This window comes from Protopterus annectens, chromosome 1.part0 (assembly GCF_019279795.1).
Source record: "Protopterus annectens isolate FY-2018-M chromosome 1.part0, PAN1.0, whole genome shotgun sequence".
Classification (NCBI taxonomy): Eukaryota; Metazoa; Chordata; order Ceratodontiformes; family Protopteridae; genus Protopterus; species Protopterus annectens.
Genome location: NC_056725.1, coordinates 136,454,000 through 136,470,102, shown reverse-complemented (window position 1 = coordinate 136,470,102; position 16,103 = coordinate 136,454,000). Strand labels below are relative to the sequence as shown.

The window sequence follows — 16,103 nt, the reverse complement described above, 5'->3', positions numbered from 1 at the left end:
TCACTGCTGGCACCATGGCACCTGCCTCAGACCCCTACCCTGCTGTCCCAGCAGGAGTGCCAGATTCTGCACCCTCTGCTTCAAACCCTGAACCTGGCAGCCTGGGTAATTACCTAATCTCTCCGTTACCATCCCTCAGTAAACAAGTGTTGGATGTCATTCTGGAGGCAAGGAGGCCTAGTACTAGAAAATCTTATGCTGAAAAATGGAAAAGATTCTGTTCCTGGAACCAAACTCAGGGGATGGGCACAGCAGTGTCCGATTTACCTCGGATTCTTCAATACTTAACTGAGATGCTTCACAAGGGCCTTTCCTTTTCCTCCATCAAACGTCATGCCTCAGCCATTTCAGCTCATTACAACACAGAACCACCCCTCTTCTCTCATCCACTGCTCAAGCATTTTCTCCGAGGGGCCAAAAACTTAAGACCACCCAGGAGAGCCCCAACTCAAGCCTGGGACCTTAACTTTGTATTGGAAAACCTCACTCTACCTCCTTGTGAGCCAGCTGCAAGTGCAGAGTTGAAATTCCTTTCTTGGAAAGCAGCCTTCCTTTTAGCCATCACTTCAGCAAGAAGGGTGTCTGAATTACAGGCCCTTATGGCAGTGGAGCCTTTCATCATCTTTCATGCGGACAGGATGTCCCTCAGGACCAATCCCTCTTTCATGCCCAAGGTAGTATCCAGTGTGGCAACAAAAGGGGAACGTATACTGCACTCCTTAGATGAGCACAGATAAGTTAGATTTTACTTGGACAGGACTAAACCTCTCAGGAAATCTGAACACCTGCTGGTGGCATTTGCTGCAGGGGCAGAGGGGAAGGCCATTTCAAAGCAAACAATTTACAAATGGATAGGCCATTGCATTCATTTCTGCTACAAGTACTATGGAAAATCTATCCCACAGGGGATAAGACCACGTTCAACCAGGGCTGCATCTACCTCTACAGCCTTTCTCAGAGGTGTCCCTACCAGGGACATCCTAGAAGCTGCTACCTGGAGTTCTGTATGTACTTTCACCAAGCATTACCAATTGCTAATTTTCTCTAAATCCAGAGCTGGCTTTGCCACTGCAGTCTTACATGGCCTTGTAGCTGGTCCTAATGCTGTCTAACTTCCTCCTCCCATCCTTCGCTTTGGGAATCTACCCAAATATGATGACTGCAACAGTGAAACACGAAGAACATAGTACAGTTGTGTACACTTACCATAAATGTAGATGTTCGAGTGTATTCACTGTTGCAGTCCTAGTTACCCTCCCTCCAGCCCCCTGACTTCTATTGGATATACCTCTATTTTTGCTTACTATGTTTAAAACTTTTTGGTGCATTTGCTTTTTTGTTGGAGGTGTAACCTTGTATATATAATTGCTTCCCATTATGGGGCCACCTGACATCTGGGGCAAGAAAAACTGATGTAATGGCGTCGGCTGCATGCTTTTTATACCTCTGACTACATGACGTCATGGAAGATAAGACAGCAACCGACGCAGGACCCAAGACTTTGATAATCAGGCCGACTGAGGGCTACAGCAAGCAGATAACCCAAATGTGATGATTGTAACAGTGAATACACTCTAACATCTACATTTATGGTAAGTGTACACAACTGTACTTTCTTTGGCCCTACTGGTAGTATGCTGATGCCACACTCTGAGGCTGCAGAGCAACCTCTATAGGCTTTAGCCCATCTGTGAGACTCCTGCTATTCTACATACCCAGCCCAACAATTGCTTCAAGCCCTGTCCTCCACTAGGGCTTGTTCAACACTTCATCTATGTGAAGACAGTCCTTCCACCCAGGAAGGGCATGCCCATTCTCTCTACCAACTTTTTCTCCAATTAATCCCATGTGACCTGTACTATAATCGGGGCTTCATCTTTCTACATCACTGGAGCTAGTTGTCATTGTCACAGTAATGCTGTGCTGAGTGAAGTGCCACCCTTCACATGGCAGTCTTTGAGTGGATTGATAGAGTGAATGCTGAACTGTCCGTTAAACCAGAGTGCAGATTGGACAGGCAAATTACTGATTGGACCTGCAGGGTGTATTGGACAGTCTTGTTTATCTTTCTCACAAGTCCAATAGCACTGAACGGAGTGTTGTGCCAGCTGCTGCCTGTCACACTGGCCATGCTAGAAGGAGTAACAGGTGGATCAGCAATGTGCCTTGATAAGGCAAGGCTGTCTGTCTCTCAAACCTAACAATCATGTGCTGTGCTCAGTGCAGGTTGATACCTAGCACACAATCTATGCTGATTGGAATGTCAGGTGGACTGCCATAGAAATGGGTGGAGAGACTGGTTGGTAAGTGCCTTGGCCAGACATAGCTAGCCATGTCTGACTTCATAGTGGTTTACTGAAGAGTCATCTGGAACATGAAGGCCATGGTTAGTGGAGGACCAGGTGAACCAGCTGATTGCCTTGATCAGACAAAGTAATCTCGTAGACAACAGCAGTGTAGCATGCTGTCTGGCACTTGACGTACAGTCTGTACTGGGTGAAATGCCTGGTAGACTTTAGAGTGCCATGTGCAAAGCTAGTGGAGTTCTTGGTAGACCACTGAATTGTCTTGGTAGACCACTGAATTGTCTTGAACCCAGACATAGCTGTTTCTGTCAGGTTCCAGCAGTGTTGCGCTCAGCGTGGCAGTTGTCATTTGGTACAATGTCAGTGTCCGGTGAAGTGTTGGTTGGATTGATTGCCTTGACCAGACTTTGTCTTCCTCAGTGATCCAGTAGCAGTTTGTTGTTTAGAGTGGTAGATGGCATCTGGCAAACAGTTTATGCCATAAGTAGTGCTGGGTGAATTCCCAGAGTGCCTGGTGGATTGCCAGGTGGGTCACTGAAGTGCATTAATTAGACATTTGCTATTGGTCTAGCATTCCCAGTTTTGCTGTGCCAGTGGACTGCCAACTGGTACCAGAAAAGTTCTTTGCCAGGAGGAGTGTCAGGTGGATTGGCATAAGGCCATTGCAGAACTGGATTTATCATCTAGATGCTGAGTGTCTGGTAGATAGTGGACTAGTGAAGTGTCAGCTGGAATATAGTGAGGACTAAGTGTCTTAACCAGAGCTACCTATCTCACTGACTCGGCATTGACCTGCTTGATGCAATGTCTTCTGGCACCTGGCACAAGTCTGTACTGTTTGGAGGATTGTGTGGAGAGTGCTGGGTGGACATATGGACCATTTGAGTGCTTTGACCAGATGTAGTTCTTCATGTTACAGACTCAGCAGTGCCGTGCAGGTGGAGTGCCAGCTTGCACATGGTAGATAACCCATCCTGGGTTAACTCTGACCGCACTGCATAAATGAGTGCCGTATGTTGTGCATGGTGGAATACTGGCAGTCCGTGATATACAGTGAGGGCTGGTTGTAGTGCCCAGTGCAGTGCTGGCTGGCACCAGCAGAGAAGGTTTGCTAGGTAGGGTGCCGAGTGAAGTGCTGCCGAACACTGATTGTTTTCCCACTTGAAATATATTTTTGTCATGTATAGACAGAGCAAGTTGGAGTTTATAGTGAGCATTGTGTCACTTAAGCTTATTCTTTTCTCAGCTACTTGTCTCCCATCTTGCTTCATTTATTGATACTTTAGTATCTTTGTAACAGTGTTTGACTTACTTTTTTGTCTTATTTTTGTTTTGTAGTATGACGCATATGCTCCCCAATATGAGTACGATTATCATACAGGTAAGTGGCTAGTATGAATCTTTTTCAGTGAGTTTGCCATATGGAATGATGCATCTTGAAACTACTCCTTGGTGTGTCTCTTTACATAATTGGATGTTTGATTTTGTGCAAAGGGGTACTACAGTGTGTTATGTTGAAAGTTTGGTGTTGAACACTTTTTGTTACAGTGATTTTACTAGTATTCAGATGTACTTCATGGCATACAGTAAGTTGGTGTGGAAAATAAGCTGAAACACTTACTACTGATCAATTTATGTACCATATTTTAATAAAAAGCTTTGTAGGTTTTTTATTAGAATCATGGCTGAAATAAATTTAGACTATCCTAATGCAAAATTGCCTTGGAGTTGGTGTGAGGTGCATACATTAATTTTCGACGTGTGATAATGTCTTCATTAAAGTCGGTCACTGGATTCATTTCACACTCCCCCATGTTAACACAATAGAGGTTAAAGTTCATTGTTTATACTTTGTGGAATCAGTGTATGGAAAATATCTCTTTGCATGTGTGTGTGTGTAAATACTGAAAAAAAAAACCAAGATGTTATGTGATCCTATCTCGCCTACATTCTGTACTGATGGGCTCGGAGCCGATCCCTCGGCTCCGACTCGGCACGCTTATGCTATAGAGCGAGGCCTCTTATTGGCTGAGCTATCTTTATCCCAGGATGCACCACCACTAATCCCCCAGATCTCGTTTGCCGCTTACAAGCATAGACGTGGTCTCAACTTGGCTGGGCTAAGTACTAATTTATTTAGGCTTTTCCTGTCAGAAATTTGCTGATTTTGAACCCAAAAGCTGTTTTAACAACTATTTCTTGTGTTTTGAGTGTGTATTTGATATTCCTGTTGAGAATTTGTGTTTTTTCGCAAAGGGAAGGTTTCCCATTTTAGTTAGAGGGCCTTCCCCTGTTGCTTTTACTATCTTGGTTTTTTGTTTGTGGGTCAAGTACCCGTTTAAGTTAGAGGGTCTTGACTCTCTCTATCTCTCTCTCTTCTGTATAATTTTTCTTTGTACTGTACTTGTACTTTAAAAAAAAAAAAAAAGATATATATATATATATATATATATATATATATATATATATATATATATATTTTCTTTTTGCTGCAGACAACTGTGTTTTGGCTATTTTGGCCATGTCAAAAGAACACAAACCCTCCGGGTTTAAAAAATGCACGAGGTGTGGTTTTAAGATGTCCATAACGGACGACCGCTCCTCGTGCGTCTATTGCTTAGGCGCCAAGCACCTACAAGAATCATGTAGCGTGTGTCATGCCTTTTCATCAAGAGTCCTCCAGGAGAGGAAAAATAAATTAATCCTGAAGGGGTTAATTAAGCCATCCTTCGAGGAGGCTTTATCTTCCTCTCCTTCTCCTTCAAAAAAGAAGAAAGCATCGGCTCCGACCAGTCAGTCGGAACCGACTGCGAAAAAATCTAAGCAGACTTCTCCATCGGCTCCACGGACTTCGGAGCCGAGGGCGAATGTCTGCCTCGATGCCTCCAGCCTCGACCCCTCTGGTTTCGGAGCCGAGGACTGGGGCATCGAGAGGCGGGTCACCTTCATCGGCTCCACTGATATTGGAGCCGATAAGGGTTACCGGCTCAGACTCTTCCCCCTCGGAGCCGAAGTCCTTATCGGCACCGAAGGAAATTGCCTTGAGATCTCCCTCGGAGCCGATAGTGGTAGAGTCCATTCGGAGCCGGTCCCCGAGTCCTTTGGAGCCGATGGAGAAATCGGTTCGGGCCCGATAGGTATCCTCTAGATCATCCAAGATGTCTGATTCGGACATCGACAGGATGCTCCTTAGACTCTTCCAGTCTCTGTTGTTCCAAAAGCTAGTTTCGGCTCCAGCCCATTCGGCTTCGGAGCCGATGGTCCACTTCCCTACTATGGTTCCTCCTCCAACAGCTTTGGCACCGTTGGAGCCGGTGCTGGTGGAACCGGTGGAGGTTTTAGGGTCGGGCCCGACCCTTGCTCCAACTCTGGCTCTTGGGTCGGAGTTCAGTACACTGACTTCTTCCTTTGGCCCTGGGGGGGAGGCTTCGGGATTGATGCTTTCAGTCCCAAGTCTCCCTGTTGGTGCGTCGGCGACGAGAGTGCCGTCCACTGTCGTGGCCACGGAGGTGGGACCCTCCCAGCATTCTGGTGGTCCCGCCTTCAGGGCTATGAGGAGTGCGTTAGCCAAATCTTCCTTGGCTACCTCCACGGTTTCCCCAGCTCCTTCCCTGCATACTGAGACTGGGTCTTTGGCAGTCCCCCTGTCCTTAGACAGCGGAGCCCCGGGGCCTGAGGTTACCCCCACTGGGGTTTCTCCCCCTCCTGGAGGTCCTTCTGAAGCTTCTTTGGAAGAACCCCCCAGGAAGAGATCGTGCAAGAGGAAGCACGTTGACTCCCCTGATGAGTCTCTTACATCAGACACTGATCTCGATGATGCAGAGGGGTCCCCTAAGTCGTCCTCGGATGATGTCTCCTTTGCAGACATCCTGGAAACCCTAAAACAACGAGGCGGCTGGCAGTCCAAACCTCCCTCTGCTGATGAGTCGGTGTTCCTGAAGGCCTTTGGGGCTCAGCCCTCCGCCTCCTGGGTGTCTCCGCCCTTCGATGAGCTCTTGGATTTGATCTGTCGAAGGGCGTGGGAACACCCAGACTCTGTGGAACCGGTGCCTGCTCGTCCGAATAAGTTCCTCTCGGCACCCCCTGAAAAAGAGTTTCTGACTAAAGGTGTGGCTGTAGATGCTTTGGTGGTGGCATCTGCTACCCAGCAAGATGTAGCAGAGGCTTCGACGTCCGTCCATCCTCTTAATAAGGAGTATAGGAGCATGGATCGGTACGGGAAGCGCACCCCGAGTTCAACGGCCTTTACATTGAGGTCCTTGAACTACCTTACGCACTTTACCAGATTTCAGAGGGATCTGATTAAAGAACTATCCGATACCCTCTTGGGTAACCTGCCTGAGGAGCTGGCCCAGACGGTTGGCTCTCAGCTGGCTACAATGTCGTCCATCTCAAACTCGTCCATGAGGCTCATTTCTTATGCGGCCGAAGGGGCGAGTAGAGCGGCGGGTACAGGCATTGCTATACGGAGACAAGCCTGGCTCCGCCTGTGTCATTTCGCGGAGGCCTTTAAGTCTTCCTTTGCCGATGCCCCCTTTGATGGGTCCTCCTGTTTGGACCCAAGGTAAAGGACACACTGACCGCTGTGAACAGGAGGGTAAGACTCTGACTGCCGTGGGCATGATTTTCCACTCCCTTTCGGCCTTATCCCAAGGCTAAAAGAGGAGGGAAAATGTGGTTCCGTAGATCTCAGAAGCCTTACCCCTCTCAGCAGGAGGATTCCCCTTCCAGAGGCAGGGAGGGGAAATTCTTCGAAGGCGCCGTCCCAGAGGCGGCAGAGGCCCTCGCAACACTGGAGACCGCGAGTCCTTTCGTGGCTCTTCAACCTTTCACAGTCCCTGAGGGATTGCCCGGCTGTGCAGCTCGAGCCAGTCGGGGTCGTTCTCAAGCACCTAACAGCCTGGGAAGGTATCACTCAGGACCAATGGGTGCTTCGAATTATCGCCGGAGGTTACTCCATCCCATTCTCTCACCCCCCCCCCCTCAGTCCAAAAAAATCCCGGACCCGCCACCCAGTCAGCGGGATACTGCAGCCTCAGAAGTTTCAAAGCTGCTGCAAAAAGGAGTCATCCAACCGGTCCCCGCAGACCAGATCGGATTAGGGACTTACTCAAGATTCTTTTTGGTGCCAAAAAAGACCGGGGACTTGAGGCCCATTTTGGACCTCAGCATCCTAAACCGTTCAGTCAGAAAGTCCAAGTTCCGAATGGTCACCCTACAAACCATTCTCCCATTGCTGGAGATGGGTGTTTGGATGTGCTCCATAGATCTCAAGGACGCTTATTACCATATCATGGTACATCAAGCATCCAGGAGACATCTGCAATTCAGCCTAGGAGGCAGTCATTTTCAGTTCCGTGCGCTGCCCTTTGGTCTCACCACAGCTCCAGGGTGTTCACCAAGTGTTTGGCAGTCGTGACTGCTCACCTGAGAAGTCTAGGATTCCAGGTGTTTCCGTATCTAGACGACTGGCTCCTAACTGCCACCTCCAGGCATCTACTACTGCAGAGCCTTCAAGCCACTATATCACTGGGCAGTTCCCTTGGAATCACCTTCAGTTGGCCAAAGTCTGTGTTGCTGCCATCTCAACGAATAAGATTCATAGGGGTAGAGATAGACTCAAACCGAATGCGGGTCTATCTACCTACAGACAGAATACAAACCATACAGCCTCAAGTTCAAGCCTTACTTCCCAGGTCCAAAGCTCCAGCCAGGATGGTCCTGCAGCTATTGGGATCCATGTCCGCCATGGTTCTTCTAGTCCCCTTGGCAAGGTTGCACATGAGAATTCTCCAGTGGCTTCTTTCAGCTCAGTGGTCCTTTCAGGAACTCCCTCTGTCACCTCATATGGATCACGGAATCTTGCAAACGGGACCTTCGCTGGTGGCTAGTGCCCTCCAATTTGGATCAGGGATGACCCTTTGTTCTACCTCCTCCGATGGCCACTTTGACCACGGACGCCTCCCAGATGGGGTGGGGGGGGCATTCCCTGGGCAGGTCAGTCCAAGGCAAATGGCACCCGGAAGAGACTCTACTTCATATCAACATCTTAGAAATGAGGGCAGTACTTCTGTCCCTTCAAGCCCTTCACAATTATCTCCCTCAGGGCGTAATTGCTGTTCACTCAGACAACATGTCAGTTGTCTGGTACCTGAACAAACAGGGAGGGACCAGATCCTATCCTCTTTGCAGAGAAGCCATGAGAGTTTGGGAATGGGCAGTCTCGACCAAACGCTTCCTAGTGGCTACTCACATACCGGGCAAGTCCAATGTGATAGCCGACAGATTGAGCAGAACCATCCTCTCTCCTCACGAATGGTCTCTGAATATGACAGTTGCAAGTCAGATTTTCAGCAAATGGGGAGTTCCGTGTTGCGACCTCTTCGCGACTCCTCTGAATGCGAAGTGCAAAGAATTCTTCTCCCTAACCCCAGCTCCGGGGAAGAGCCCCATGGACGCACTAGTCCATCCTTGGCCCACCGGCTTGCTCTATGCCTTCCCTCCAGTTCCTCTCCTTCCCAGGGTGATTCAAAAGGCATCTCTCTTGGGGAGCAAAATGATCTTAATTGCTCCTTACTGGCCTCGTCAAGTATGGTTTCTCTATCTTCGGAAATATGCTCTGGAAGGTCCATGGTTCCTGGATCAGATCCCAGACCTTTTGGTTCATCAGTCAGGACTATTCCACCAGTCCCTGCACACCTTAAAATTGACTGCTTGGCTCCTCCTCTTCCGACTATAGTCAGGAGTCATACATTGGATCCAGATGTTGTACACATATTATCTTCGGCCCATAAGTCTGCTACAAAGAAACTATATTCTAGCAAATGGAAAAGATTTGCTATTTGGGCTCAACTCCAGGGCCTGGACCCCATTTCTATTCCCGTGGCAGAAGTACTAAAATTTTTAACTTCTCTTTTCAGTCAAGGCTCTTCAGTTTCTACCATCAAGGTACAATTGGCAGCGATTTCCAATTTTCACGAATCCATAGACCCACCTTTAATGAGCAACAGATTGTGTAAGACCTTCTTGAAAGGTGCTGCTCTATTAAGACCTCCGATTTCTCATCCTGCACCTCCATGGGATCTCAATATAGTGTTGCACGCCTTGACTTCCTTCCCCTTTGAACTGGCGGCTACATGTGATCTAAAGTTTCTATCATGGAAGACAGCTTTTCTGGTGGCAATTACTTCTGCCAGAAGAGTTTCAGAGCTTCAAGCTTTGTCAGTAAAACCCCCGTACTTGGTTTTTCACAAAGACAGAGTATCCCTCAGGCCAAATCCTTCCTTTGTCCCTAAAGTTTGTTCTAGTTTCTGCTTACAACAATCGTTAGAACTTCCAGTCTTTTTTCCAAAGTACTCTAACAAAGTGGAATTCATATTCCACACACTAGATGTCCACAGGCAGTTACGTTTTTATTTAGACAGGACCAAACAAACAAGGAAAACAGATCAGTTGTTTGTATCCTTTGCAGACAATAAATTGGGCAAAGCTGTCACAAAGGTCACTATTGCCAAATGGATCAGGGACTGTATTACTCAAGCTTATTCCTATTCTAACAAAGAGCTTACCACCTCTGTCAAAGCTCATTCTACAAGGGCTATGGCTACTTCGATAGCATTCCATTCTAAGCTTGCCATTAGTGACATTTGTGCTGCAGCTACATGGTCTTCCCCGCACACTTTTATTTCCCACTACAAATTGGATGTGGCATCTAGAGAACAAGCTTCATTTGGTTCCACAGTGCTCAGGAGTGTTTTCCAATGAGCCACCCAGGATTTAGGTGCTAGGGACGCTGTCCCATCAGTACAGAATGTAGGCGAGTTAGGATCACATAACATCTTTTAGTTATGTACTTACCATAACTTTAGATGTTTGGGATCCATCTCGCCTACATTCCTAATAACCCACCCTCCTTCCCCCTTCCTTGGAGATCAGAGGATATCAGAAGGTCCGAATCCTGTTGTTTCATCTTGAAACATCTAACAATGTTATATAAACAAGTTGTGCATGTGTGCATGAATGCGGACAAACAAGATCTGGGGGATTAGTGGTGGTGCATCCTGGGATAAAGATAGCTCAGCCAATAAGAGGCCTCGCTCTATAGCATAAGCGTGCCGAATCGGAGCCGAGGGATTGGCTCCGAGCCCATCAGTACAGAATGTAGGCGAGATGGATCCCAAACATCTAAAGTTATGGTAAGTACATAACTAAAAGTTTTAGTTGATGGGGCTGGTTGGATCAGCAAATTCTGAACCACAGGTCATGATGCACAGTTAAAATCATTTTCTTTAGCAAATCGCATTAAACTAAACAGATTACCATTCAGAGAGAATGATAAAGTAAAGGATGGCAGGTGTGTGCCAGGGCATTCATGGTTGGGGAATGCAGTTGTGTATGCTCCTGTGCTGTAATAGCCATGCTTACTTCATCCCCTTTCTTGGTACAACATTGAAACCCTGGCTGTTCTGCAACATAGTGTTACATTTCACAGTTGTAGTGCTACTTCACAGATTTCTGACCTTGACGGGGAAAGAAGAAGAAGCTGCCTTCTACTTACGTCTGTGTTTCCTTTTCAGTTATGTATTTGGATTTATTTAACCCTTTGAAGTGGAAGAGTGCTCTGCTTATTGACTTACCACTGGCCTTTAGAATTACATTTATTGCTCGAGAGAATAATTGGTATGTTTGTATTTGGAGATGTATGTTGCTGTTTGTCATACCTGTACTTGGATTTTTAATTATTTAAATTTGTTACAGTGTAGAACAGTCAAACAGACCAGGCTCAGCCCAGATTACTACTGTTTTCTGCAAACTACGTACATTGGCGTGTTTGTTCTGCATTTAAAAGGTTGCTAACTAGCATGGAATTGATCAGTGTGAAAATATATTATTTAACCAATTCTCCTTTCTAGACTTTCTCAACTTTTTATATACAAGAGAGTAGGCATCATCACATCACCACCACACCTGTACATTAATGTTTATCTCATGCATTATTTATTTATTTATTAAGGATCTTAGCTGTTTTTCATCATCTGTTTTTATTCTTTGGTTTATTTGAGTATGTATCATGGCTTTCCCTTTTGCCTTCTGTCTTCAGTAAGTTTATGTTGATTTCTTCTAGTCTAGCCTTACGTACCTTAAGGTGGTTGCAGATTATTTACTGTATTCATACAGAAACCTTGAATAAAATTACTGGAACAAACTGCTTTGTAGGCAAGTATGATTTTTGAATTGAGCTCCCATTGCTTTTTTACATTAACAAGTTCTACATTGGAGCAGAAAGTAAACTGTTTGTTTCTTTTTTAGAGGTTTAGGGTATATTCATTTATTTGTAAGTAATGGGAGGAGCTGGGTAGCTGACTTCCATGGCTGACATTACAAAGGGCACCACTTCAAAGTTGCTGCATAGACTCACTAGAAGAGATTGCAGTGTGAGTTAATTTTGATTTTTCTGAACATCTGCCACCTTGATTCTCTTGTATCCTTAAACCCAATAACACTAGTAACTTCGGTCTTATTCACCTCTACTAGTAATCATTACAATGTCATATAGCAATAAATATGCCCACAGTTTCCTGGATGTCATTAATACCAAGTCCCTAGATAAAATTGTCCAAGTTTCCATGAGAGGGAGAAATATACTTGAGTATGTCCTTCTAAGTGCTGTTTTGCCTGCACATCTGCTGTTATCCCCTCCTAGATCAAATGTGACCCACCAGACTGTCGTGTTGTACCTCAAATTCAACTACATTCAGGGACTGTAAAGCATCCCTATCTAAGGGCCTTTACAAATTTCAAAACTGACTGGTCCCCTGCATGTGTTTCAGTCATCTCAACCAGTGTATAGATAAGTTGGTACCTATTAAACAGTAAAGTTGAAGATGAACGGAAGATCTCCAACCCTTCAAAAGGTAAACACAAAGGTTTTTTTGTTACATTAGGAGTATTAAAATTGTTACCCAGTTGAACTTGAGGTGAATGGCTGTACCTAGTGGTAGATAAAGTGCACATGGGGCTATTGGCATTTTTCAAACCACAGCCCCCCCCCCCCCCACACACACACACACACACACAGGCTTTTGGGTTGGGCACAAATATTCATATTCTTTTGTGTTCACTTTCTTGATACAAGACCATTTGAACAGCTTGTAGTCCATCAATGTCCATACCCATCACTGACAGCTACTTTGCTGTATATACCTTGGATATCTGCTTCTGATGAAAAAAATGATCATAGTAAATCATTCTAGCTTGTTTTACTCAAATGTATACTAATCCTGCAAAGCCAGACTGACTTTTTAGCCCGATCATGACATCTAGTCAACCATATTCACCCACAGACTGCCACTGTATCTAGCAAATATAGTCCCATTCTTGACTGTGTATAACTTGGAAGTTTGATAATGGTAAAACAGAAATGCATACTACATTTAAACTAAGAAAACAAAGGACAAAGTTACTCTCATCCATTTGCAGCCCTTACGTTTTCCAATCAGTTATAGCCACTTTGCTGTGTGCACCTCATCTGAATGTGATAAATGATGATGATAATAATAATAATAATACTGCTCAACTTCTAAGTATAAGAAGCAGGGACAAAGCCAAAAAAAGTCTGACAGAGGCTCAGACTGAGAGACGGATTCCCATATGTAAATGATTATTTTTTTTATTTTAATTATTCATTTATTTATTTACTTTTGTATTGTCATATTTTTTCTGAAGGCTGTGAATCCTGAAACTCAAACCTCTATCCTTTTATAACTACAGTCCTCGGTGATTTGCTAGAAAGCATAACATTTATGAGAAGTGGATCAAAAATGTATGGAAATTCAGAGGCATTTTGCAAGATCAGGGACAACTGAAAGCTGTATAATTTTAATATTATTACATTTATACAATAGCCAGTAGTATTTTACCTTATTTCACACAAATACACATTAGTGCTGCAAAACAAAAAGGTTAACTTGGCAAACAGCCAGTAATTTACTTACTTCCCCAGACAGCGCCATCCTCGCCAAGTACAATTATAGTCACTTTGTCGTGTAAACCTCATTGGACTGTTTTTTTAAAAAAAATCTCAACCATATAGCATAAAAATTTGGGGCAAACTTTAAAAAGTATTGAGAAGAGATGCTTAGAAAAAATGCTGGGAGCCAGTGTTGTCTTTTATGTCTGGCTTCAACCTGTGGGTTATTGGATCTGACTCCTAACAATGCCAGCCTTTCTTTTTTTATGTTTTTTTAGTGTTCTGTATCTTATTGTCCTGCTGTTGTGTGCCCTTTCTTATGTTACAAGGTAGATAGTTTGGTAGATCGGTTAGTGGCGTGTTTGTGTCTTTACTACTAGATGGCAAATACAGTAGCATTGTTCTTTCTACGAAGCTTTGTCCCTGTGAAGAAGGACAAAAGTTTTAATAAATGTGTGGCTTGTTTCCATAAGCTACTATCCCGACGCACATGATAGATGCATCTGCTGCCTTGGTGCATTGCACTTTGACACAGAGTATAACATTTGGGGCTTGAGAGCTTGAGTACTTAGCGAAATTGGTGTTGTAGGGCTTGATGGTCTCAGCAGCTATATCTGTACCTTCTTTCTCTCTATCAACTGTGAAGAAAGCTGACAAGGGTGATAGGGATTGGGGCAGGGAAAAGGACCCAAAAGCCCAGGATAAAGACCGTGGGGAACGCAAATGAGGAGCTTCCGGTCCTTCTGATCAGCCATACCCAATCTGCTGATCTTCATCTCCCCCAGTGCTTTGGTGCCATGGTCAGCTCTAACCTCCTAGTCCTTCCTTGGCCTTCTCGACTCTGGCTGTCAGAGCTGGAGTGGTTTTGGAGTCCTCAGTTCTCCTTGAGGGCTTTGGCACTTGATAGTTCGATTCCATTTCCAGTTTTGACATTGGAGCACGTTGGGTTGGCTAAAGAGACTGCCATTCACTTGGATCTCGTGGTCTGAGGAGTGTCTGCTCTGGGCATCTGGGTTCTGCTTTGGATTTTGAAGCAGTAGAAAGGATATTCTCCAGATCTGAGATGGAGTGTAATGCAGTGACTGATATTGCTCCCCTGTCCCATATTTCAGCACCTCCGGATGCACATCAGTTTGTTCTGGGGCAGCCCACACCTCCTGGCTTTCAAGTAACCCTGGCTGTAGAGTTCCCACCTCTTCAAATCCCCTTTGGATTCTCCAGTCTGGGAGGGTCACCTGAAGAACTGTTACAAGAGGAAGCACACGTGATTCCTCAGAGGAATATCTCACGGACACTGATCTCAGTGAATGAGAGGGTTCCCCCAAGCCTCCCCCTATGATGCCTCATTTGGTGTTCTTGTGGAGTTTCTCTGCCAGCATGGACTACACCACCAAAACCCCCTCTCCAGAGGAGTCTGTGTTTTTGAAGGCATTTGTGTGAACCCATCCACATCCTGGGTTGTCCCCCCTCCACCAGATGTGCTTATCAATCTGGTTTCCCCATGCCCTCCGTTCCAGAGAACATGGAGAGAACCAGATGTGGTGGAACCAAGCCCATGAAGCCTAACAAAATCTTGGTTTCACCTAAGGATTAGCCATATTGAATTGGAGGACTTGCCATTGGCACAGTCATGGTGGTGGCAGACACTAAGATGGATATTTCGGAAGAGTTTGTGTCCATCTCCTGAGCAGGGAGTCTAAGGCTTTGGACTATTTTTAAGAAAGCATGCTTATGCCTCAGCAATCTTTGTGTTGTGTTGAGAGCTCTTAACCTTTAGACCAATTTGATGAGACTTCAGTGTGGCCTTGTGTCTAAAGTGTCAATGGTGGTTAAAACACAGCAGGCCCTGGGGGGTGCAAAAGTCTCTCGAAGTGCAGTTGTCAACTATGAAGTATATTATTACCCTGTCTGTGTCTGGTATCTAACGAGACTAGTGGCATGTCATGAGCAGTGGGCACCTGTGTTGCCATGCTTCAGTATGCTTGGAAGTGATTTATATAACTTTGCGGACTGCTTAAAGGTGTCACTCTTCAACTCCCCATTCAACAGTTTTTCCCTTTTTTGGCCCAAAGGTCAAGAACACCCTAACTAAGAATGAGTAGGATGGTAAAATGCTGCCTGCTGTCAGAGTGCACTTTACTAAAAGAGGAAAATCTTTACTTGTAAAACCTAAAGGACATTTAATCAGGACAGTGGCCACTTATACTGCCTTTTTCTTCTGGGCTTCTACAGATAACATTTGTGCTGCTGCTGCTTGGGCCAGTACTCTTACATATGTGTCCCATTATAACTGGATGTGCAGCTAAGGTCTGTGGCCACTTTTGGTTCCACCTTTCTGCAAAGTGTTCTCTTCTAGGGGTGACAGATGGCTGGGGACGCTATCCCACAGGTTGAAGCTACTCGGAAATTACAATGTCAGATACAAAAAGTTATGTACTTACCATAACAATAGATCAGTGTTGTCTGTTTCTGTCCAGTTTAATCATCCTTCCTGTCTTCCTCCTCTTTGGGATTTTTGCTCTTTAGGTGAACGGCCTACCAGGCCTTTTGGGGAGGGGGGGATCCTCCTCATGTCCTAGGTTAAGCTTCCTGAGCTGCTGTTCCAGTTTTTCTTAAATCTCTGAGCGCTGTACTCTGTGGTAGATGTGGACCAGTTTATTATGGATAGAGAAAGGCAGAGCTCTGTAGAGAATAACCCACAGGTTGAACCACATTTAAAAGGACAAGGATCTGTTATGGTAAGCATGTAAATTTCATTTTATTTTCATTAACATACATTTTTCTGAAGGATATTAAGTCTGAAAAGCCAGATGCCTGTCTTCAGTTAA

The 16,103-nt window shown here is 45.2% G+C and overlaps 1 protein-coding gene across 1 annotated transcript in view; it reads left to right on the top strand.

The window, feature by feature from the left end:
* The window catches only part of EIF3L (eukaryotic translation initiation factor 3 subunit L), a 602,285-nt gene that overhangs the window by 33,519 nt on the left and 552,663 nt on the right, over positions 1-16,103 (top strand). Inside the window, exon 2 of the mRNA XM_044089965.1 lies at positions 3,645-3,687. Within this exon, the coding sequence (XP_043945900.1) occupies positions 3,645-3,687 (43 nt within the window). The remainder of the gene's footprint in view (positions 1-3,644; positions 3,688-16,103) is intronic.